Genomic DNA, 25929 nt, shown 5'->3' with positions numbered 1-25929 from the left:
TCTGACTGAAATACGGACAGAGACAGAAAGCTGGCATAGAACACACCTTTAACTAAATTCCTAAGTTTTTGTTTATCAAAATTTCCTCGACACATTTGTTTATTAATGCAACTCAATGCTTAGACAGATGATTGAGATCTGTTGTTTTCAATGACGTATTTGATATAAACAATATTTCATCACCATCACAAAGCCAGTTAAATAAGCTATCAAACTAATGTTTACCAGCATCTTGCGTGAAAATATGTTTGTTACTACAATCGAACCTCCCTTAACTCTTTAACTCCCATCAGTGACCAGGACAGAATTTCTCCCTACATATCAATACAATATCAACCAGATCAGTGATGAGAAGAAAGAAAAATATCAATTAGGGGATTATTAGTTGATCCAATACCAAATTCTCCAAACTAATGTCACAAGAACTATATGGCAGCAGGAGCCCATGCTTTTGTTCATAAAAAGGTCAACTACGGGATAAAATATTTTTTTAAATTTATTTTTCATTTTTTTTTATGACAACCCTATTCCATGGAACTTGTATTAGGCGGTCAACCTGCACTAAGCGGTCACCTCGCCATTCGGGTGACCGCTTAATGCAGGTTTGACTTCTAAAGAACACAAACGTTCTCGAAAGAACAAGAGTTTTACCATTTATTTTTTCTATTATTGTTATTATTATTGTTATCATTATCATTATTGTTGTTATATATGCAGTGAAAACTTCTTGATGCTTAAAACATAACAAGATAGGGCGTAACTACGTGACCTATCTGCTTGATAGGAGCTCTAACATAAAAGGTCAAAAAATTATGAATATATAAATTATTATTATTATTATTACTATTATTATTATTATTATTATTATTATTACCGTTATGACAATTACCATCATCATCATCATTATTATTATAATGTGGTGAAAGGATCTTTCATCCTAGCGTTACCATTTAACTTTTGAAAGAGAACTGCAAAGATTGGTGGTCTCTAATCAAGTTATATTTTATCGATATTCAGAAAATATGATCATGTATGGAGAGCACTATGACAATGCTGGAACATTGGAGGATAATCAACGGAGTGCGTATCTATGACAGGTCAGCTAGTATTCGTGAAATTTCGATAAATGTATCTAGTGTACCGTTTTAATAATTAATTCCTGTTATCAAAACATTTTACTGTCCACTCTCATCATCAAAATCATCTCTGACTGAAGAATTTCAAAATCTTTCGGGGAGCAAACCTACAAGGGAGGGGGGGGGGAGGGGGGGTAAGGCTCTTTAATCCTTGCGTTAAGTATGCCTGGGTTCCAAATTTAGAAGTTGCCCTGTTCCAAACCTTACCGAAACTCCTAAGTATACTAAACCTGTGATAATATAGTCTGATCGTCAGGGGTAAACACAGTCCTGAGAAGGACTGTGTCGGTAGTGGTGACTGACGTTTCGACAACCTGAGCGGAAGTCACCATCAGAGACAGGAAGTTTTTACAGAGAGCAATATTTTCCCAAACTGTTTCTTAATTTTTATTTTCATAAGTTTTTTTAATTTGCAAAATTTTATCCATCGATGTTTCTTCTTTTCTCGGCAATCCACCTGAAAGTAACGCAATTATTTTTTAAACAATTTTTTTTAAAAAAAATTAAAAAACTGGGGGCCACGGTTTTAGCCAAAACCGTGGCCCCCTAATGTTTTTCTCACTTAAAACTTTTCAAAATTTTCACAACTTTCCCTGTTCCAGTCCATATGTCCGACCAAGCCTTTATGGTCATTTGTCCCCGTAATAGCCGCTAACTATGGCATATAAATGCAGGCGTTCAGTGTTAACTTGCAAAACTCCCTGAAGTAGTCTACGACAGTTAGACGAAACGCGTTGGAGAATAAAGAAGTTTTACAACTACATGTACTGCTCGCAAAGTGCTGATCACTAATTTAGTTTTAAAAAGTTATTTAAAAAACGTTCAAAAAGAGTTTTTATTCTTTACAAAATTATTAAAACATCGTTCAAAAATAATTTTATCAAAATTTATGTGGGCCTTCCCACGACCTTCTATCCTAAATTGTCATTCATATTTCAACAGGTAGAAGTTGGACGGAAAAGTGAACAAAATCAGGAAGGGTAATGGAGATGAAAAGGGCCTTAAAAGAGGAGAAAGAATAGAAACTTTTCCTCACCTGGTGAGTTGGTTGTTTTGAATAATTGATTACCTAATGACAAGTACAATCTCATTTCGATAGTTAACAGTACATGCAGATCGCTACTTTTATGAAGCAGTGTTTAAAAGAAGTTGACTTTTAGAGCTGTTTTTGTCTTGAAAAAGTGGCTATAAGATAAAAAGGCAAAGAGATCCGATGTAGGAGCATTTGATCATAAGTTCTTAGCCCATATATCTCTTATCTTATCGTTCCCAATTTTACTTTTACTAAAACAATGGTATACTAACAAATCCAATCTTTCTCTTTCTCTCGGCAAGTTGACTAAATTTCGTGTGAACCTTTATTGAAGTTAATAAAAATCAAGTTTAAGCATGGGGTTTCCGGTATCTACAACCTTCTTTCAATTTTCCTCGTGTAAATTATTTGCAAGGTACAGAGGCAAAACGATATTAAAATAAATTACAAGATGAAACAAAAAAATTCATCTAATTTCTTAACGGTGCGCATTGGAAAAATATACCAGAGAATTTTGTTTAGAAAGTGCTTTTGCAAACGCTGTCATTCACTGCCAGTTTTTGGTGGTCAAACGGATGTGAGACAACTGTTTGGTGGTTTTTCAATACTGCATGTAGTCATTTTGAAGTATTTAACTTTCAGACAGATTTCGGTAAGATTTCGTATATGCTTCATCATTCATATTGTGCTTGGATAAAAGATAACAATGTCGAAAACAATAGATTGCCTTAAGAACGGCGGCTCTGTTTATTAGTAGAAGAGAAATTTTTCCAGATTTCCATGTAACATTATGGCAATGCACTGATATGCTAGAGGATTTTAAAGAGGTATTTTGATGTTTAATTCTGTGTTATCAAAACCAAATACGATAATCATAGTATCTCAGACACCAAAAAATAAACTTTCCAATTAAAATTCCATGACGCATTTCACATTCAGCATCACCTGATTTGCACGTGGAAAAACGTTTTTTTCGCATTTTTTCGCATTTTTAAATCACATTTTCAAATCGCATTTTTAACTAGCAATTTTAAATCTCTGTAAAAAATTTCAAGGATACCTGGCACATAACATTGCCGTTATGTTCGTAAAAAATTGGACAAAAAAGATATCATCGAGTGAAACGAAAAGAGGCATTCGAATTTTGTTTAATAGCGTGAAAAATAAATTTTTTGAAACTGAGAAAACAAGCTTCCGAAGTCTATAGTTATGTAAATATGATGCCAGAATTCTTTGTCTGGTCCATGCAATTTCCACATACATTGCAAAGAAACTCTCACAACTTTTAAGAAATAGAATATTTGTAGAAGAGTAAGGGAAACTCTTGATATTTGCGGCTATATTTTAAGATTTAGATAGGGATACATTGTGCTAGTTTTCATGAGTAATCAGTACGCTTAAATTGAATTTGAATAATTATCAAAAATATACAAACATAAGTTGGGAAAATAAGATGCCAAAATTCTTTTATAGCCCGTGCCACAACCTTTCAGAAATAGAATAATTTATTCTCTCAGGGTCACGGCAATCTGCATGTACAGGATGTATTTTTTTATCTTTGTAAATTGTCATTAGTAATAAAATTAACAAAACAAACGAAGAAGATGGGTATGAAAAATTCCATGACTTTCACTGCTAGTATAAACACGGCAATCTGCATGTACAGGTTATATTTTATCTTTGTAAATTTTCATTAGTAATAAAAATTGACAAAACAAACGAAGAAGACGAGTATGAAAAATTCCACGACCTTTACTGCTAGTGTATACTCAGCGAGAGTGAGATGACGGTAAACTTTGCAATTTCTACCGATCAATTAATCAGTATGCTGAAATCGAATTTGACACCAGATGCTGTACCTTAAATAATTTTATTAGATTTTCAACTTGTTATGGTTGGTGTATTTGTTAATTTGATTTTCTTTTACCATTGCAGATAGCTGAATGGTTGATAACTGAAGCTCAAATCAAGCACTGATAACTGGAGAGGAAGATCTTACAGCTAAAAGACGAGTTGAAAGCAGAGGTAGAAAATGTATTTTACCAAAGCTCAATTTAAGCAAATTTAGTAGAAAGAAAACCGTCGCAAAATGTTTCGTTCGCTTTTCCAAAACTTCTTCCGCCAATAAGCGATTCGATTTCAGTATCATTTCTGTTTGGTTACTCAATGTTGTTTTTCAACTCGCCTTTTTTTTGCCACCAAAAATACGCACGTGCCAGTTTTTTTGTCTATTTTCAAGCAAGTTCTGTAAGTAACATCTGTTTAAGTGATTTCATTTTCCTGCCAAAAAACTTAGAAAAATACAGGCGCCCAAAATACGCATGCGCCGTTTTTTTTTTTTTTTGTGGTGATGAATATCAAGATTTAATTTCTGTTGTTATTTAATAAAAGTCATCAAACTCAGTGTTGTTTGCTCACTTCTTTATTGTGTAATCTTCATTTTTTTATCAATAAAATCATTTGAGTCAAGCACAAGTGTTTTTCTTACAATTATTTTATTCTTGTTGAATAACTGAATTTCGATTAAATAATTACAAAAGTGTCAAGAAAAATTCGTTCAAATATATACTAAGACTTTTGGCGGGAAAATTTGGTAGAATTTGCAAAGAGTTTCCCCTGACAAGAATTTCGACATAAAATTCGAAATGGATCCCCTTGAATTTTTCCGCCAAAATACATGTAAACATCTCTTGTGCAATTTTCTTAAAGGAATTTTTTAAATAGCCTTTAGTTCTAATTTCTAGGAGAATTCGACAAAATTCACTTTCAATCTTACACGAGATTTCTCAAGAAATTATTTTCTCCTTGCACAAGATGATGAATACACATTACAACTAAGCTAAATAACATGGCAAGCTATAATTCGCATGTATAACATGACGTTTGACTCACAAAGTACTAAATGCTTGCCATATTGCTTCAAATAAGACCTTTTTCAGCCATCGATGTTTTAGGGGTATTTTCACAGGACAAATATTTAGGAAAAATGATTCTCTAACATCAAAACGAACTTTCGCGTTTTTCTGTCTGGTGAGCCAAGTTAACTGTAATTTGTTTTTGGATGCAAGTTATTCAGGCAATTTCTTGGCCCCAGTACGCAAGTCAATGAAATGGTTTAGTAGATTCTCAGTTTTATTTTTCACCGATGAATGCAGCGATTCAAATTTCAATCTTCAACACTTCCTATAGTCCTGTGTCTCATCAACTCAAGGCTGAAAGAGGCCTTACTAAATTACAAGTTGTACTTTAAAACCCAATGGCTGGTTCAAAGAATATTTAGAGAGAAAATATTTTGGTGCACCATGTTACATTCAGAGAAAAAAAATTCACTTATCATAATCATGACGATAATCGTCAATTAATTTCGTTCTTTTTTAGTAATTGAGTTAAGAAATGCTCAATGCAAAAAATCCCTTTCTAACGCGAAGTCGCACTCAATTTTCTTACGAAAATTAATGTTTATTTTTCTTCTCATATAACAATTTTTTTCCAGGTAGGATAATGATTTGGAAAAATATGTGAAACTGACAATTTAATCCTCAAATTCTTGAATTTGGTTGTTTTTTGTGAATATATGAGGGACAAAATCACGTTTCACGTTTTTCTTTCGCTTGAAGGTGATGGATAATTTCGTTTACTCACAACTGTTTTAACAGCTGAGTGCGCCGTGATATGAAAGATAAATCGTAACAAATTTCGTAGCGAGTTATAAGACTGTAAATTGTTGGTTTAATTTTTCTATGCAAAAAAAATGTTCACAAGTAATCAACAATTCTCTCAACTGGAAAGTGCTTATGATTTGCTGGAGGAAAGAACAATTTTTAGATCTGTATTATAAACCAAGAGAACTAAATTTTTCTTAGATCCTTTGAACCAGACATAAAGGTTTTATATACTAAAGCTGCAAAACGACAAGAGAACGTAGGCAAATTAGTTTCCTCTAGGACTTTTTCTACAGAAATCCTGGGAGTAAAATTGAAAAGTTGCCGTGACATGCGATTAAATCTTGACCATATTGTCACTGGCTTTAGGAATCATTAGCGTTTGTCGGTTGAAGCAAGTCAGTGTAGTTCGTACCATTCGTTTCGTGTGCCATGTCAAAGTAAAAAGAGTCCATCTGTCAGAAGTAGTTTTCTTGTAAACTAGTTGTTAAAAATCAGTCGTTGAATATTGTAGGTTTTGTATTGTCAAATATATAGTCCTAGTAAATGGTTTGGTTTGTAAGTAGATGATGTTCAGCAATATGTCTGTTAGTTTGACCATTTCTCGAGGTTCGTTTCTGTGCGGTCATTATTGTGATGAGAATTCCTGCCAGTCTCTCCGTTGTACAGTGTACATTTGCAGTTACAGCACGTGTCATGTCGTATATTTTTACGGATAAATGATCCGCGAGACAATCTCGGATATGCCTTCAAAGTCGTCGCAGTTGCAGTGCCGTTGCTATCTTACTTACGAAGAACAGTGGATGTTTCGTCTGATAAAATCCTTGTTCTAGTTGGTTATGTAATAATCACGTTCTTGATATTTGTTTTGTTAGATAATTTATTTGGTGCATTTCAAACTATTTGCGTTCGTCTCGTTAAAAGTAACTGCTTTGTATGATGACAGGTTGTAAGATGATTCGTCGAGTAATTTGTCGTGATTTACTGCGTTTCATAAACAGCTAATTACAGTTGTATAGTTAGTTTAAGTCTTGACCTTCTCTGTTCGTCAATTTTGTCCTTGCGCACAGCGGTAAATGTATCGTTAACGTGATGTAACCACGAAGTGGTATCGTTTCTTAGAAGAAGCAAAAAATGGCCGAATTCCTTCACCCAAGGAAACAAACCGTGTAATAAATATTTATCACTTTTGTGAATTTTGGTTGCCTTTGTTCTCTTGTCCGCTGCAAAATGGTTATTGGTATTAAGGTGTGAAAAAGTTAAGGTGGCACTGACTGAAACAACCAAATTTTAGAAGAATGACCCTCAAAAAATCAGTTTTCCAAATAAGGAATTTTTAAAGCCAAAACGATAAAATGGCTCATGGCTAAATAGCGATTTCTGTAACAAACGAGAAAGGTTTGAATAATTTAGTTCGTCATTATGACTATGATAACTATGCTATCTTTAATCTTTCCATTTTTCAGACTTTTTCTTTCAAGATTTTCTTTCTCTCAAGAGTGCCACCTTAAAAAATCCACCTCTATTGGTGGCTGCCATAGCCTATACATCAGTCTTTTTGGCATAACCTCTACTCTTAGAAGTTATCACCTCTTGCACAGATTTGTTTTTAATCAGTCTATCCTGATAACCTATTCTTTAAAATTCCCGAGAAAATATAAATCTTAATTGTGGCAGCCACCATTTATGTTAAGACAATAAAGTAATTTTAAAGTTCTTATCTTTGAAGAGTTTCTTCTACACTGATTGAGCCAGGTTTTCCTCTTGTTCTTCTTTCATTCGGCTGTCTTGCTCCGTGAGCCAAGTTCGCTCTAAATAGAAATAGGCAAAGCAGTGTTTAGTAAGTTGTTCAATTCCTAATTTTTAAAAAATTTAATGACAGCAAAGTCCGAGGGCCAGTTTATCGAGTTCGCAGAATTTGAGACGCTAAAACGATGTTCTAATAGGCACTGATGAACTTCATCACAAAGCACATTTGCGAAATTGTACCACGACAGTTCCTCCGCAAATTAAGAAAGGCATGCAATTGCCACAAAACTGCAGAAACACGTGGCATCATTGGAATACGTGAATTGGATAAATTATGTGCCAAGCCATTTTTTTCTTCTTTATAAAATTAACCAAATGAGAATTATTTATTCAAAATTTGACTCGATATTTGTTGCAACTACAGACTGGTGCACCTTTTCTCCACAAATTGCAATGCAAACAAAATAAACGACAGTTCTTCAGGTCGAAGGCGAAGCATGAAGCGAACCGAAAGCGCACTAACTCAGAAACTTTGCTCATTACTCTCAGGCTAAGGGCAATAAAATGAATTAAACTAGCAACTTTGAAATCTTAGCACAACGCTCACCTTAAGACAGCTTTCAAGCTTTAGTCTTGTTCCAACATCAAACACGTCCATGGTAAAAACCGTCCACAACCGGTTTGGTTTGTGAGAAGTTTGGAATTTTCTATGAATATGGAGTAGAGAAACCAACCAATTAATGATGGTTCCGTCACAAATATAACAAGACTTTTGTTTCTACGCCCTTTGGGGAACGCATCAGAAACCCCATTGGGTTTTGGAAAATTTGCAAAGAAATGAATCTTCATAAGAAGTACGATATTAAAGATCAAAGAAGACTTTCACCAAGGCAAATTATGAATTTTTTGCAAAACGTTCGCTCTCCATGAACTCGAAAAAAAACCCTAAAAAACTGATTATTAGAAAAGTCTAACACGGTCGATTGCTCTACCCACTGAGCTGCGGGGAACTTGTCTGAAAATCAACTTAAATTTTAAGTTTATATTTAACAATCGTACTATCTACTACCAGGATCAAATCCAGAAGCATGATATGATGAAGTTCATCGACTTACATTTGTGGTTGTTACTGAGGGTTTTGGGTGAAGGCTTAAAATACCATTAACTCGAAAATAAAATTGCCTTATTTAAAAGTAAACCATTAAAAAAAGACCCTAAGTACTTATTTATTAGTAAGACCAGCAAAGAGAAAAAAAGCAAACACAAATAGACAAAAAAATTAATTAACTGAAAAAGAATTCAAAACACAAAAAAAGGACAAGTTTCCCAGGCTAGCATTCCTAGCTGAGACCGCTTTCGCGTTGAATTGCTCTGCCCACTGAGCTGCGGGGAACCTGTCCGCAAGAAGGTGCAACTTTAAGTCTTCACGAAACAAGTGCACATCGCACAGCTGAGAAAAACCCCAGAAGAATGGTGAGTCTGTTGAGTTAAGTTTGTGGTTATTATTTAGGATTGGTCATTTCAGTTCATCATAAACAGCTCTCACTCTATTCTATAGCAGCTCCCTAATTTTAATTATTTGGTTTAAAAGTAACTTATCATCAACCCGAAGAAAACATTGTCTTATTATAAAAAGTAAACAGCAGATAAAGCATTAAGCACTTATCATTGGTAAGACTAGCAAAGAAAAGAGAAAAACAAATAAACAAACAAGCGAAAATAAAAAGAAGAAATTCATAAAAAAAATCTGACAAGTTCCCCAAGCGAGGAATTCTGGCTGAGACCGCTTTCGCGGTATATTGTTCCACCCACTGAGCTTCAGGGAACCTGTCTGAATATGAGTCATAATTTTAAGTTCATATCAAACAAGTGTACTGCCGTCTACCAAGATTAATTCCGGAAGGCAAATTGTGATTTTTTGAAAAACGTTCGCTCTCCAGAAAAGTCTGAAATAATAATTAAAACAATCAAGAAACAAATGAAGTAACAAGTCAAAAAGATAAAAACAACCGACAAGTTCCCCGCTCTAGGATATGAACCCTAGAAGTGACCGTTAACACGGTCGATTGCTCTACCCACTGAGCTGCGGGGAACTTGTCTGAAAAACAGTCTTAAATTTCAAAGTTTATATCTAACAAGTGTGATGCCCCCAGGATCAAATCTATATCCATGGACCTTTTACTGCTTGCGAGTCTTAATTTTAAGTTTATATCCAACAAGTGTACTGTCATCTACCAGGATCAACTCCAGAACTAGAAGCATGGCGAGATAGAGGTTCCTCAACTTAGATTTGTCATCATTATTAAATATCAGCTTTTACGTTTCTTTATTTGACGGAGTTTTTATGCAGTTCCCTCAGTAATATTAAGTTCTCGGTGAAAGCTTAACATACCATCAACTAGAAAAAAACAATATTTTATTTTGGAAAAAAAATATGAGCCACCAAATAGAGGGATTCGGCACTTATTATCATCAAGACCAGCAAAAAAAAATAATAAAAACTTCCAAGCAAAATACAACAAAAACTGAAATAAAACTATGTAATACAAGATGACAGACAAATTCCCCAGGCTAAGATTTCTGGCTGAGGCCGTTTTTGTAGTACATTGCTCCACCCACTGATTTGCGAGGAACATGTCTAAGAACAGTTGCAATTCTAAGTATTAATAAAACAGGTGCGAATTTCCCTTCCCCCCCTCTCCAAAAGAAGGGAAAATCGCAAATTACAATTGATTAAAAAATGAAAGTTCACTGCTCCAGGATTTGAAACCTGATTACAGGGCGCGGGGAATTTTTCTTACATGAACTAAATTTTCAGTTAATATGTAACACGCGAAAGACTTACTGCAAGGATCAAGTTCAGAAACATACGGAAGAGTCGGCCATCTTATTGTTCTCGCATTAAGTTTTCTCATGACGCGACTTACCATCAAAAGGATTAAAACATCCCCTCATTCACAAAAAAACATAAGATGGTACACAAACACTTTGAAGAGCATAAAAATCAGTTATTTGCGGGAAAAAAGCTAAAAAAACATGATAGACTCCCCAAGGGCCAGAAACAAAAAAAATAAGACAAAAGTGCTCTTTAGGGGAATACGACACGACTGTTCAATTCGCAGAAAAATACCACTCAATGTTTCGCTTCGCACCCTATATTGTGGAATGTTACCAACAGGTCACACTAGCTTGATGTTATCAAGGCAAAAACCCAAGATACAGAATGGTTAAAGTGATAAGAGAAAATACGAGTATTAAAATTTATCAACTCGCAACGGGTGAAAATTAAACGAAAAAAAGAATAGCTCTCCAGGCTGAGGTTCAAAACTAGCTACAAACGTAGGGAACGCGTCCACGGATCAGGTCAAATGACTAAAAGCTTGTGACAGAAGTGTCCTTGCCTGTTTAAAGATCTTCTTTCAGTATCACTTCTAAATCACGCATTAGGGTCAGGAGAATAAGATAAATGATCACCAACTAAAGTAGCTCTTGAGTGTTAAACAAAATCTCCTTATGCGCACCTAGGGGAATGTAAGGGAAATTGTATGGAAAATATGCATACTGATGATAAGCTGTACAGGGATATGTAGTGGTCTATTAACAACATAAACGACACAACTCATAACGTTGTCATTCATTTATCATTTATTCAAATATTTTCAAACAGGATTCAACTATAAATGCTTCTCAGTCACCAGAGGTGTACTTCACAGTTTGGGATGAATATGAATTATTTAATTTTCTTGTTTTCCTTAAGAACCAAATGTCAATCCTTACGTTATAAGTGATTTTCACAACAACATTTAGGAGTTAATTTTGATATTTGTAGCATTTAGGGTACTCCATCAAGGTAAGAAAATTATTAATTCAAAGTTATAAAACATATTGTGCATGAATTCAGAAAGTTTCCCTTAAAATCATGTCCACTTTTACAACAGAAGGTAGCTTCTGGCTCTAAAAAGGCTCATTCATTGATGCACCTTGAGCGGAGGAGAGGTGGGGGGGGGGGGGGAGGCGGCACCCACTCATTCCTCCCTCACTTGAAATAATATTCTATATTTTGTAAGTTAAGGAGGGAGGTCATTGCGGGATGTTCTTCCTCATATGTTCCTAGAGAGCTCAGCACATTGCTATTCTGGGTAAAAGGGTCTCCACTCCTCAAGTTTAAAGCTACATGCATGCATGGCTATGTAGCTTTGTACATCATTCTGCGACAACCTTATTGACTGTTCCACATTGTAATGTTGATTAATTTCAGCGAACTCCTTGTAATTTAACTGAGCACTTGTGCTTCCGCTTACAAAACGAAGACTGGGCATATCTTCATGACCATTAATAGCTCTTGTTTCAAGAGGCTGCCACATTAGTTCCTGACTAATTCCATCATGAAAGATAAGGTTAAAATGTGGATTTTCTTTTCCTTCCTGTATACTTGGAGTCTGGCCTTACTTCTCTGAAACAGAAATAGGACATTTTTTTTTCTAATAGTTCTGTGTACATAAAAAAAATGCTTTACCCCTTTAACTCCCAGAAGTGTTTAACATGTCACTTATTCTTGCAATATCCATACATTATCTATCAAGCAGGTAATAAGAGTACTGAAACTTATTAAGTAAAGATGTCATCTTGATCTAACACCAAATTATGGCAACTAATTTACAAGGATAAGTATAGCAGCTGAAGGGGGGAATTGACAATCAGATCTTGAACATAAAGGGTAAAATGAACTCAAGAAATCTTTCCATTAGACTTCCTTTACTCCAACAAAAGAGAGGTTAACCCTTTAACCCCTAAGAGTGACTAGAATCTAATTTCTCCTTACAATATCACCCTTGAATCAAACATTGAGGTCATGGGAATAGAGGAAATGATCACCAATTAAAGCAGCTGTTGATTATTGAACAAATTATCTTTGTCAGCACCTTGGGAAATGTATAGTGAATAGTATGGAGAATATGGATACTGATGTTAGAGGGTAAAGGGTTAAGGTATCTTTAGTGCTCAACCAGTGATTGATTTTGCAAATCTCCTTACTTTCCCTGACGTCTTCTCCTGTCCTTCTTTTCTTTTACCCAGTCCTTGCTCTTTTTTATTGATTTTCCTCGTGGTACTTTTGTTCTCTCTCTAATACAAAGCAATAAAACTCAATCTAACAATTCTTTCATCTTTTGTGCAACAAATGCAATCACTGCAGCCTAAAATGGACCAAACACAGTCACAGTCTGTGGAACATGGCAGAAAGTTATTAGCTGGGATCCCCAAACCTTACCTAGTTTCCAAACATATCCAAAGTTGGACAACATTTCTGAAGCTACTAAATATGTTTGGAGAATCTCAAGCCCCCATAAGTTAATATTTTCATATGCATTGGTCAACATCAGCATTTGGCAGCCTCTAAGTTGAGTATTTAAGTATGACTGTATGATTTCTTAAACTGAGAAACTGAAACACAACCTTGTTATTCTCTTGTGAGGTCATAATCTGCAGACCCAAGTTAAGGGTCCACATCTTTTCAAAGCAGTTTGGTTTGCAGAAGCTTATCATTTACAAGAAAGCAAGCTGAATAATTCTTCATACTTATAAACATAAATATATATATCAACATGAAATTGGAGTTTTAGAAACCGTAACCAAAAACTCATCCCTTAGGGTGCATTCCATTTGTCCTAACCAGCTGACCACATAAATTATTACTGAAACTCAATGGGATTTTTTTTTCTTGATACAAATGCCATCACAATAACAGTAGTTAAAACTTGAAGATTGACAGATCTGGTCAGACAATTCTGATCAATAAAGGAAATCACTGCTGCAAGCAACCTCTTTTTTCCAGTCAGCTCTGAGTATTGGAAAGTATCTTCAATTTCAAGTTGACAGGAATAGTATCAAGTTCAATTTGTACCTTTTCCCACTAAATTGAACACTATCATCAACAGATTTGGAATCCTCAGTGCCAAGGCCCTATCAAAATCAAGAAATTGATTAATTTGATGTTCTTACACAAGCCTATAAAGTTAACATCAAATGCCTAACCACTAAAAACTAACCACTTCAAATTTACTAATAGATACATATTTACAAAGTTTTCAAAATGTAAATCTGAAAACAAATAAAGCAAGCACAGTGCTTATCATTACACTGATAACACTGAAACATCCGCCACATTCATTAATTGTTAACTGTCAACAAAAACTAATATGAATCTCAACTTGTCAAACGAAGGATTCAGGTAGAAGGTAAATCTGAAATAATTATCCATAAATAGTCACCAGTGAGATCAGTCAATTTCGACAAAAAACAACCAATGTACCTTTGGGAGTTTGTCCACAACTACACCAGCAAAAAGACACAGGAATATTCTGAAAAATCAGTTGGAAGAAGAGGTTGAGTTTCTAAAGAAACTGTGGTGCTGCATTGGTGGGGCTATGCCAAGAAAGTGGTAATAGTTAGTTTTATCAACCAAGTTGATAAATGTAAACTGGCCACTTTCAAGAGTTTAGAAAGCTGACCTTTAAAGTGTTAGCTCTGATGATTAAGGGCCCATGCTCCATATGATAAATGCTCCAAATGACAGCTTTCGAAACTCTTTACTGTAACAATAGTTGGCCTTGGAAATTGCAAGATCACAGTTAAATTGTAGAGAAAGCATCACTTAGCCCATGCATACAAGAATAATTTGCACAGTATTTACTCACTTTTTAGCTCTAGTACTGTTAGGATAATCAACCACTAAGCCTCCTGTGAATCCTGCTTTCATGGCCTGTGTTGTAATCAACTCAACCTATACACACACCAAAATTACAAGTGCATGAAACAATCTGTGCCACAAAAGGACCAAAATATTGTTACATTTCAGCTAGAATGTAACAGATTGTTGATCCTTTGACTCCCAGAAATGATTAATGTGTAACTTCTCCCTATAACAGCCATACATTATCCAGCAAACACGTAGTGAGAATACTCAAACTTATCTGTAGAAGTTGTTGTCTTGATCTAACAGAAATTCTCACAAATTAAAAGGCCCCCTTCAGCCCTGTGGCTTGAAATAAGGCAAATGTGTTCAAAATACCTGTTGAGGGTTTTCTGGATAGAACTGGAAAACTGCTCTACTTCCCCGACTCTGCATACGTTAAAAAAAGATAGATACTCTAGAACAAGACATCAGTAAAAATAAAAGCCAGAGTTTTCATGCATGAGGCTGCTGAATCTGATTAATTCCCGATTCACCTTATTTTAAATATATTTCTTGACCAATACTAATGGTTGAAAAATGTGGTAAGCTGTTCTTGTGACCCTCAGTAAGATATTCTTCCTAACACTTTTTAACTCAATCATCACTGGATTGACAGTCATACAGAATAAACTCATGGGGATGGTAATTTTTTTATGTTACTGAGAGTGTCTTCAGATCAGAGGTTTAGTTTGAAGTACTGGCTCAAATGCTAGGCTAGATAAACACACAAAATTATGAAGGAATATAAACCTTTTCAAACTCACCATTGAACTATAAAGTGAACTGAAAAATTTGTAGAGCCTTTTAGCAGGATTGTGTCCCTTTTTGTCAGCATTACAAAGCCACTGAAGAGCAGATATGCTTTAAGGGGAAAAAAAAAGACAAATGCTATTACATTTTATATCACTGTAGTCTTTTGAACATTGGTGACACTTAAGGTCACTAATGGGCCAGCAAAGAATATTTGGGTTCACAAAGCTCATGATACAGTAAGTTACAACAGTTACTGAGTCTTTCCTCAGCCAATTAATCCTTAAACTCCCAGACATGATCAACATGCAACTTCTCCCTAAAACATCCATACATAATCCAGCAAACTGGTAATGGGAATGCTAAAACTTATCAGGTAAAAGTTGTTTTCTTGATCTAACATCAACTTCTCATAAATAATTTACAGGGAAATGTGTGACAGCTGGAAGGGAGAATTAATAACCAGATCTTGGGAGTTAAAAGATTGAAGCATCTACCAGAGTATTGCACTATTCTATGAAGTAACATTGAAAATAAAAATAAAAATCCAGCTAATGATGATACAGATTATTAACTACATTATAACAGACAAAAATCATTCTTGTCACTGCTTGATTCGCAACAAGTACATTCTGTAGATGCTGCTTAAACCATTTAACATCTAAAAGTGACTGGCATCCAATTTCACCTTAAAATATCACCCATGAATCAAACACAATGCTATAAAAATAAAGGAAATGATCACCAATTGAAGAAGTTCACAATGTTTAAACAAATTCTCCTTGTCAGCACCTTAGTTAATGTACAGAGAACAGTATGGAGAATATGAACACTGATGTTAGGGTGCAAAGGGTTTATCAGTGGTGACAAAGCAATAAACCATAAGCTATGGCCAAACCTTATGCATCCATCAAATGTTCCAGGTTTGAAACAAAGACCCTGTCCTACGTCATGAAGAAACAAATCTCCTTCTACTTCTCTTTCAACTGCTACATCTGCCAAAATTAAGTGAAAAATATCCACCAATGAGAAGGCAATTCACTCCAGACATCACATCCGCTTTAAAGGGGGACTGAATCAATGCTTTCAGAATAAAGCACCTTCTTCCTACAATGTAATACCAGTAAAAGATTTTTGTTTAGACAAACAAATATAGCCACTTGACACATGAGCAAACACACTTTATACTAAAAAATTAAATATTCAGTAATTTAATTTAAAAAAGAAGTCATAAGGATATACTGTCTTGTAGACGGAGATTCAAACAGGACATTATCTTGCTACATTTACATTGTAAATGTGCACCATCACATAAGTTTTCTGAGAAGCAAATTGAAGATTTCTGTAGCTGCTTGTGAGAGAGAAGAATTGCAAATAAACCTACTGGGAAACTCAAAGTATGCATTGACATGCAAAAAATAAAACAAACAAACAAACACCCTTTGGATAACAAAATTTAAGTGGTTCTGTCCTTATCAATCATGTTTACCAATCATTGCTGGACTGATATCTAAGCCAACCCACTGATGACCCAGCTCTGTCAACACTTCACCACTTAAACCAGATCCACAGCTACAAAAGAAGAAAGAAAAGAAATAAAACACTTCATATTAATGTATTTACCATGAGAGGAAGAAGTGACATGGAAAATGAAGTGAAGGGACACACTATTAAAATGGTTGATGCAAATGACTCTAAATAATACATCGATTCCAGCTCCAAGTGCTAAAACATCTGATGATATACTAAACCAAAGCTAGGAAATTGAGTAAATGTTCCAAAAACATAAAATGAGTCAAAGTCATGTTAAGATCAGCTGTAATAATTTATTTTACCAAAAAAAAAATAGAACTAAAAAATTTGAACATGCAGTAAAAGCTTTACCCACTCCTAGAGGAGGCAACTGTCAAATAAACTATTTGCATGCTTAAATAGTCATATATAATTTACATTAGAATTGTATTGCAGTACCCTATGTCCAGAAGAAAACTAGGTTGATCCTCTGGCAAATCTAACAGCTCTATTGCCCTCTGAGAAAGTTGGACTTGAATCTCAATCATTCTTGTGCTGAAATTACAAAGTATGATAACTTTCCATATTACATACATGTACATGTATTATGGGACTTGACAGTGATGAAGATGATGTTGAGATTACAGTAAATAGTTTGAACCTGGGGTCAACATTTGATAATGTAGTCTGATCCTCCAGGTGAATGTGGTCAGGAGAAGGACTAATGTTGGTAGTCCTGAGTGGAAGTCATCATTGGAATGACGTGAATGCTTGTGGTCAGTCAAATGTTCTAACTCCCATTCGAATAAACTGATTGGTCGGCCTTGCTTGGTGCTATTGGCTGTAACACTCAAGTAGTGTAAGTCAGTCGAGATTGGTCGTGCATCACTACACTGACAAACGTCAAAGACAACATCATCCAATAACATCACGGCAAGACTGATCAATCAGTTTATATGAACCAGATTTAGAACATCTGACTAACCAAAACCATTCACTTGACTCTGAAGATGACTTCTATTTGGGTTGTTTGGGTTTAAAGAGTTTACTGAGCTAGTTATATCATAAGACACATGTAAGTTTACCCTGAAGGCGCCATACTAGCTCCCACGGTCGTTATCTAGAATTAAAAAACCCACATAGCGCGATGATCACCCCAGAAATTGAAGACTGATAGATTCAACCCCCGGTTGCAAATGAACACACGTGCTACGTGTTAGTAAATAAAAGATTCCACTCACTTTGATGTGTATTTGCGGGCTTCATCGTCATTGTAAAACTGGAGAAAAAGGTAAAAAGATGATTGAGGACCAAATTCCTTTATTCTAGATAAAATACGTAAAAGAAGTGGACAGCATTACAAAATTCTTACCACTTCTGGTGGTGCTTGATGTTCGGGTCGCCTTCCGGACGCCATGTTGGAAAAGTAATCTTATGATATCAGCGGATGTGCGCTTTAAACCTACGTCCACGGTGTTTCATAGCAGCAACTGTGCGTGACAGAACTTGATACTTCATGTTCAAGAACACCTTCATATACTACTAAATTATGTTACGCAAGAAAGCAATGGCGGTCACTGACTAAATGCCGGCCACTTCGTTATGATTTGTGTGGTCAGATTGTTGATCCAGAGCTCATCGTCCCCGCGATGGACTGGTTTGAAGTACAGTCAGTTTCGTAAAACATCTTTTCACGGCTTTCTGAGATCATCGTCGATTTTTGGCGTTCATAAATTTGCTTTAAAATTGATACACCCCGATAGAGATGTGAAATTCTACAGCACAGGAGCAAAGACCAGGACGAAAAACTTCTACAAAGTGCTCGGCGTTTCACCTAAAGCCACCCAGGCACAGATTAAAAACGCATTTTACAAGCTCTCCATCACCCACCACCCGGACAAACACAAGGGAAGCGCTGAATCTCACGAAAAGTTTCAAAATATCACTGAGGCTTACAACGTACTTGGAAATCAAGAGTCGAGAAAGCAATATGATCGAGAACTTATCGGCGAAGGACAGTTGAGAGCAGAACACGCACAAGGTTACGAACATCCACAAACGGTCAAGAAATCAGGGTCGATTTATAATTTTGACGAATGGACTAAAGCACACTACTCGGATACACTTGATCGAAATCACCGAACAAAATTAAGACAAGAACAACTTAGGAAAGAAAAATTGAATACGCCAACAACGGGATCTGGCACAATGAAGGCTACGTTTGTTTCTATTACCGTATTATTGCTTATTTGTATGTATTATTACAGTAAAAACGCACAGAAATTCGAATCAAAAGATGACTTTCGAATGTGATATTTTACACAAATATCGCATACATTTCTCTCATTGGTAGAATATACAAAAACATTTGGTAATGAGAATTTGGAAGCTAATATTAAATGATAAAGGTTGGGATTTCTACACCAACGACTCTTTTGTGTAAATTTTTTATTAAGAACAGTTTGGGCTCAACTTTTACAGGTATATTTCCCCCATCAAAACCAAGAAACAATGAAAATAAAGTAACCACCCCAGAAGGCAAGTGCATTTCTTACCAAGGCCTTGTTTGATCTTCCTCTGCTCTCTGAGTGACTTTTTAAATTTTGTTTTAATACTTTATATGAAGGGGTAAATTAATCCTGTGGTAATTTTGTTTTGTATTATGCAACTGATAGCCACAGAAAATTGATGGTTGTTGAAGTTAGTTTCCCTTGCTCTGACCAAGACCAAACAATGATTGCAAAGGAGACTGTTAAAGTTGCTTCACACAGTTCTTGCTTTTGTGGAAAACTTTGTGACTTTTCCTTTTAAATATGGCATGCACCTTTCAAACAAAAAGTTATGTGTACTAGATCCATTTACATGAGAGTCAGAGGGAAAGTAATGACTAGCATGCCTGCTCTCATCAATGGGTGTATATTTAGCCCTCTTCTCACATAAATCCTTCAATTTAAGCTCTGAAGTTGATAAGCCTACTGGTGGCCTGGAATGTGTAGGGTTAACAATTATTCATTAAAGTGGAGCTGAATAGTGGTGGATGTTAAGTGAAGTTCAAGGCAGCAGGGTAAATATCCACCATATTCACTGACATTGAAGTAAATAATTGTTTTTGTATATATCACACAGAAAACCGAAAAGAAAACGTTTATTTCTGTCAATATGCCCAAATATGATCCATTCAATTGTTGACGTGCAACTTAGTTTTCACCATTTCCTTATGATGTAGACAATCAGTATGCTCAAAAAGCATCATTAACGTGTGTGGTAGATATTGATATGTGATATTTATTGTTGGGGAGTAGGGTGGGGGTGATTACTCAAAGGAGAGTGTCATTAACAAATAGATTCCAAGTTGCAGTGCATCTGTTCAGTACTAGATCACGGATGACGTCAAAATGTGGTAAGAACAAAAAAGTGGCACACAAGGCGCAGCCGAGTGTGTCACTGATGTTCTTACCACATTTTGACATCCTTTGTGATCTATTACTGAACGGATGCACGGAAACTTGGAAACTATTTGTTTTATATAATTAAGAATTAAACAAAGTTTTAATGATGACATCATCTATATGTCTGTCCTCCAATAGATCATAAGTGAGAACCAATCAGAATGCGTGCATAACTGAACTTATTATATAATAATTTATTGATAGTTCAATATAAAACCTAACAAGTAAGTGAAGAAGGAAACACTTTTTCTTTCTTCTCAGTTTTAATGGGTTACAGGAAACTATGGAAGACATATCAAAAATCAGTGCCTGAACATTGCACAAAAATTTGAAGGACTAACATTATACAAAAGAGCCAGCTCTTTTGCACAACTTTTAAGCTTTTGGGAAAACTTTCTGACACCTGCCTAACTGTCTCTTGGTCTCAAACCATATACATACCACAGTCATATTGTACTGATAATTACCATTAGAAAACCTAAAAATTAACTTTGAACTTTACTTCGAACTTAGCTGTGCTAAAGTGAATTAAAGTAATACAACCAATTCCAAGCTATGTGATCACCATAGCTGCTACAGATCACATTATACAATAAACATGTAAGTATAATTCCCAGCCTGTTACATACTAACTTTTATTATTTAATTTTACCAATGACTTTGTCCAAGGTGAAGATTGTCAATCTGGGCATAACTCCCAGTTGACATCACTTTAATCTGAGTCAGGCTCAGACAGGCAATATACACATAAAACCTTTAGCTCCCATGAGCAACCAAAACAGAACTTGTCTTTACAATATCCATACAACATCAAGCAGACAAGTGATGAGAATAAGCAAAAATATCAATTAGGTGATTATTAGTCAATCCAATACAAAATTCTTCACACCAACATCGTAAGAATTGTATGGCAGACAGTATGGAGCATCACTAATGAAATCTGAGAGTAAAATAGTTAACATAGCATTATCCCCCAAACAAATGCTCTATTACATTAATATAAGCTATGCATAAATTAATGATTTCACATGAGTACAAACTTTCATTTTGCCAATGAAAGGTTGAAAAATGTAAGGTATTTCATCCTTCTCCATCAACTCTAAATCATGCCTTTTTGAACACAGAAACCCCAGTCAAGTTTTGTTTTTAATCCTCATTGGGGCTGGCCCCAACAAAAGAGTTTGACCATATCCACAGAGCTTTGTTTTATTTTGAAGAGAAAAGACGATAAGCCTGTTTATTTTTAACATGTATTTTTCTTCTCGTTTAAGAGTATGAACAATTAAAGCCTATAGGAATATTGGGAAGACATCCTACTTCTTAATACCTCAGTCAACTTTTCAGATTTAATTTTTCGTAAGCTGTGAATAGTCTTCTGACTTTGAAATGACTGAATGAAGTCCTCAACATTGATTTCACCATCTAGGAATTTATCAGCAATTTTCTGAAATGCAATAAAATATTTGATTCAGTGCTAAAGAATGCACACCTGTTCGTTAATCATAACATACAACAACACTTACCATATACCAAGCCTGCAAATCCTCAGTGGTTTGACAAATGATCCAATCATTTGTCAAACCACTGAGGAGTTTTTGCCAAGAAAAAGTGAAGCTAGTCAAATAGAAAATTATTCAGAGGAGGAGTTTTTGCCAAGAAAAAGTGAAGCTAGTCAAATAGAAAATTGTTCAGGAAACATGTTATAGTTCAACTCAACATCATTTTACCAACAGCTTCAAACAAATTGCAACATTTCTGTAATTGAAAAGTGGATGGAAACCAAATTTTTCCATGTTGGTGCTAAATACTATAAATATAGCATTTTTTTTGGGTTTGTATCAGATATCCATTTTTGACCCTTTAACTCCCAGATGTGCATAACAAGTAACTTCTCCCTACAATATCCATACATCATCCAACAAAAATGTAATGAGAATACTCAAACAGGGCGTGAAATTAACTTTTTTTTCTGATAGCCACTTGGCTCCTAAATTCTTCAAAGTGGTAGCCAATTCAAAAAAAGTTGGTCGCCATTTTCAAAGACAAACAAAATCTTTCTTTACGTTGTCAGCGTTCTAGATAGAACCTCCAAAATTAAGTTCGGGAAAAGATCTTTAGCGTGCTACAAAGTGGACACTAGGATGGATGATATACAACATTCAGGCTCATCTAAATCCAAGATGGCGTCTAGTTGTCGATCGAGAAGCATGTGCTACGTTTTAGAAACAAACTTAATGAAGAAGTTTGCCGCAGATTTATCTTTGCAAATCTTTTTAATTCACTATATCTCTTGGTAAGGTTACGATGAAACGTTCTAGTCGCCAATTTGGCGACTTACTTTCAGGATTTGGTTGCCAAAGTGAAAAATTTAGTCGCATTGGCGCCTGTATTAGGCGCAATTTCACGCCCTGTCAAACTTATCTGGTTGAAGTTGCTATCTTGATCTAACAGCAAATTCTCGTTACTAGTTTACAAGGAAATGTGTAGCAGCCAGAGGGGAGAATTGACAATCAGATCTTGGGAGTTTAAGGGTTAAGGTGTTGGACCATGTCCTGCACTTGACCGTCAGTACTGGAAATTTACCAGACATTTCTCCAATGAAGCTGGCTTGTATACTGATCATCATACCCCAATTAGCCTCATGCAATTTGAGAGAGAAGATTAAAAGGGAGCATAGCCTAGATACACCCTTATTTTCAATTTACCTCAGCTTCTTCCTCTGCTTGTGCTGCAGAAGTTTGCAACAATGCTAAGGTTGTGTCTGGTGAATATTGGCTTGAAAGTGCATCTGCAAAGAATCAGTTATTTTCAATAAACCAATAGTCCAACATCCTATGACGTTTTTTGTTTGCAGATAATGAATAGCTCTGTTGGAGAACAGGATCTAGGTTTGCATGAGTCAATATCAACATGACTACACTCACACAATCCCATCACCCAGCTACACATTAATACCATTAGCTGAACCGAGAGGCATGTTGTAATGTAGTCACAACCTTTAATCACTGAAGACTGAAGGCTGTAATAAAATAATTCCTTAATATACTTGTATGAGTGATAAACAAAAAAGTGAGTAAAAAACCTATGTAAAAAAAAACAAAAAAGACTTAAATGAAACTATTAATTTTTAACCAAAATTAAGCAGATTCAAAGTTTGCTGCATGTCACTGAGAGGTTTTTGCACAAAGTATTTTAATTGCACAGAGTATTTTCATTGAAGAAATGTAAAATGGTTTCTGTGTGTACATAGCCTGATGTAAACACACGGGAGGCTGGGAGAACACGAGATAAGCGTAGAAAACCACAATGTGAAGTGGAGTGGTTTCCAGCTTATCAAGTGTTCTCCCAACCTCCCAAGTGTTTACATCAGGCTATGTAAACATGGAAACTATTTTACATTTCTTTTATAAAATAGCTTATGAAAGAGGAACGAAAACCGTGTTTACATACGCTCATGTAAAATGGTTTTATGGCCAATCAGAGCACGCATACTATTTGAATTATTTTATAACACAGTATACAACAAGGCAAGTTGTGATGAAAATGTGTTGATAGCTTACCAAAGGGCCAGCAAAATAACCATGCCTTTATTTTGAGGCAATTGTAGGTGAATAATTATGTCTAATAACACAACTCTGATACAGCCATACTCAACAAATACTGTACCTAGTTTTTTTCTGTACTCTTCATACATCTCTTGAATAACAGCCTTGTTTCGGTGAGCCTCAAAAAGTGCATTTTTCTTTGCCTCCAGTATAGGTTGCTGTGACAGATTGTACTCTGCAAGACTTCTGTTACTTGCCATCAGAGTCTCACGCTGCACTTGAATTCTCTTTACCTACATGCAAAATGTTATCAACAACAATCATGTCACTGCTGTAAATCATAAGTAAAAGATTACATCCATGAATATCATAATACTCAGGGTTCTCCTGAGATGTCAATAAGCAGCGGAAACTTGCTGGCTATCAGACCAGTTTCCGCTGGTTTCTTTGTAAACTGTGATCAAAGACAGAAAATGAGTATTTTTTAATTGATTCTAACACCAAAGTCTAGCTAAAACAAAAGTGTCTCAAATGTGTTCCAAAATTATTGATGCCACATCCATCTGACAGAGTTTCATACATTTAATGTGGGGGGAGGGGGGGGGCATGCCACACCTGACCCCAAGAAAGTTCCTTTTCAACACGCCATGCTTGCTACTCAAGAATAATTCAATTCAGCCACCCACTCAGTTCAGATCATACATCTATTACATTCTCTACTGACATCCCTGACAACTCTAACTTACAAATCTATATGCAGCTGTCAGGACAGGCCACTGGTGGGATTTTTGCGTCTAGTTTAGCCAGTGAACGACCGCTCTGCTCACAATCGAATCACACGCAACAAACCAAACTATATTTTGTGACAGTATATTAAAAAAAGCTACAACATGACTTGAAGCAGCCGTCTATGCATTACTAAAAACCTCCTTTCCATAAAAACCGTATTATTTAAATGTCCGTTACTCTTCGATTCCGTTTGTACAACCAGTACTTTAAATTTATTAACCCCAAAAGTGGAATTACATATAATCGTACAACGCCACATTTAGGTTCGAAAGAGAGGAAACGATAGCGATGTGGCCACTTGATTGGAAGAACTCTTGTAAGCAAGATCGAAAAAACGAACCATGCTAAATTTATGGGCTAAACTTCAGAATACCCGGCCACTTTGGTCCGCCTCACTTACATGTGTCGGGAGGCTTTGAAGATCGAGGCATAACACAATAGACGCTATTCTTATTCAATGACATGTAAACGAGTGGCCGGGTATTCTGAAGTTGCTCCAATTTATGGATGATAAACATTTGAATGCGACATTTAACAAGGAAAAAACGGATTAATATCCCAGCAGCGAACGATACAAACATGCACAAACTGAACAACAAACCTCCTCATTATCTGCGATTAGTTCATTGAGCTGACTTTCATTCTCCAGAAGATCTTTAAGCTCTCCTTTGTCGTCAATATGCTTAAGAAGACTCGTCAAATCTTCGATAGCTTTTCTTTCGTTCAAAAAGGGCGCCATGGCCACTGAAGGTGCTCCGTAACCCGACATGATCGCTCAAAAAAGGCACAAAAATCAAGATCGAACTTAAGATCGCTCACAGTGCTTGGAATACTGCATCACCGATGCCACACGTACATTTCCATTTTCTTTACCTTGACTTAGATATCGTTCATGTTTGCAAGTGGTTCGAACAGCGTCATGGTTATTCTGAGAAAATTTAGCGACCTCGCCTAAATCTGACTTTAAGGTTTACCTCACCGGACCTGATTTGCAGATTGATTTGCAAGAACCCGGATCGACAGCTGATTTCCACACGATCGCGTACACTAACTGTCAAATTCAGTCAACATCAAGGGAGGAAATTATTTTTTCAGGTACTACAACTACCTATTTAGGGCGCTGATCATATCTGTAATCCTTTAATTCAGAAATTATGAAGCCACGCACAGATCTTACATCTCCAACGAATTTCATTGCTCAACACAATTAATGTGGCGGGAAAATGGTGAGCTTCGGTAGCCTACGAGTAGCCGTCCCCTTCCCCTTCAAGGTGAATTGGAGGCAAGGAAACCTCCGTTTCACCTTGGCGGGGGAAAGGGTACGGCTACACGTAGGATAGAGCTTCGGCACTTAATAATTTACTCTCTGGCTAGGGGAAGGGGGAGGATGATGGAGGATTTTTATTCCCTACAGGTTTCCAGTATTACAACATTTTTCCTAAGGCGTGGATCTATCTCCCTTCCAGCGGTGTCGTTTTCACGCGAGCGGATCAGCAAGCGCGATCGAGTGTTTTTTTTCACACAGCTCCTATCGTGCGAGACTCGACCCTTGCGCCTTCCTCGCTCACACA

At 35.9% G+C, this 25929-nt stretch overlaps 3 protein-coding genes and 1 long non-coding RNA gene across 4 annotated transcripts in view; 2 read left to right on the top strand and 2 right to left on the bottom strand.

Moving 5' to 3' along the window:
• The window catches only part of LOC149036230 (uncharacterized), a 5657-nt gene extending 1413 nt beyond the window's left edge, over positions 1 to 4244 (top strand). The window contains exons 2-4 of the long non-coding RNA XR_016182020.1: positions 1018 to 1097; positions 2079 to 2175; positions 4105 to 4244. This is a non-coding gene — a long non-coding RNA (uncharacterized LOC149036230). The remainder of the gene's footprint in view (positions 1 to 1017; positions 1098 to 2078; positions 2176 to 4104) is intronic.
• A 6958-nt stretch (positions 4245 to 11202) lies between these two features.
• On the bottom strand, positions 11203 to 18025 carry LOC113667416 (18S rRNA (guanine-N(7))-methyltransferase). Its single transcript, XM_089190660.1, has 12 exons — positions 17948 to 18025; positions 17817 to 17854; positions 17035 to 17130; positions 16553 to 16635; positions 15962 to 16058; positions 15078 to 15174; positions 14650 to 14700; positions 14276 to 14361; positions 13891 to 13939; positions 13483 to 13541; positions 12615 to 12704; positions 11203 to 12033 (listed from the first exon to the last, which is right to left on the bottom strand). The coding sequence occupies exons 1-12, from the start codon at positions 17990 to 17992 to the stop codon at positions 11979 to 11981; spliced, it is 846 nt and encodes a 281-aa protein (XP_089046786.1). The 5' UTR covers positions 17993 to 18025; the 3' UTR covers positions 11203 to 11978.
• Positions 18026 to 18081: 56 nt separating this feature from the next.
• LOC113667424 (dnaJ homolog subfamily C member 30, mitochondrial) lies at positions 18082 to 19129 on the top strand. Its single transcript, XM_027183244.2, has one exon. It carries the CDS (start codon positions 18178 to 18180, stop codon positions 18886 to 18888), a length of 711 nt encoding a protein of 236 aa, XP_027039045.2. The 5' UTR covers positions 18082 to 18177; the 3' UTR covers positions 18889 to 19129.
• A 1124-nt stretch (positions 19130 to 20253) lies between these two features.
• Positions 20254 to 25317, bottom strand: LOC113667427 (vacuolar protein sorting-associated protein 37B). Its single transcript, XM_089190662.1, has 4 exons — positions 24960 to 25317; positions 23691 to 23862; positions 22730 to 22812; positions 20254 to 21468 (listed from the first exon to the last, which is right to left on the bottom strand). The coding sequence occupies exons 1-4, from the start codon at positions 25125 to 25127 to the stop codon at positions 21307 to 21309; spliced, it is 585 nt and encodes a 194-aa protein (XP_089046788.1). The 5' UTR covers positions 25128 to 25317; the 3' UTR covers positions 20254 to 21306.
• Positions 25318 to 25929: the final 612 nt, after the last annotated feature.

This window comes from Pocillopora damicornis, chromosome 12 (assembly GCF_964200805.1).
Source record: "Pocillopora damicornis chromosome 12, jaPocDami1.2, whole genome shotgun sequence".
Classification (NCBI taxonomy): domain Eukaryota; kingdom Metazoa; phylum Cnidaria; class Anthozoa; order Scleractinia; family Pocilloporidae; genus Pocillopora; species Pocillopora damicornis.
Note: the sequence above shows the minus strand (reverse complement) of the source record. Positions and strands in the feature narration are given on the sequence as shown.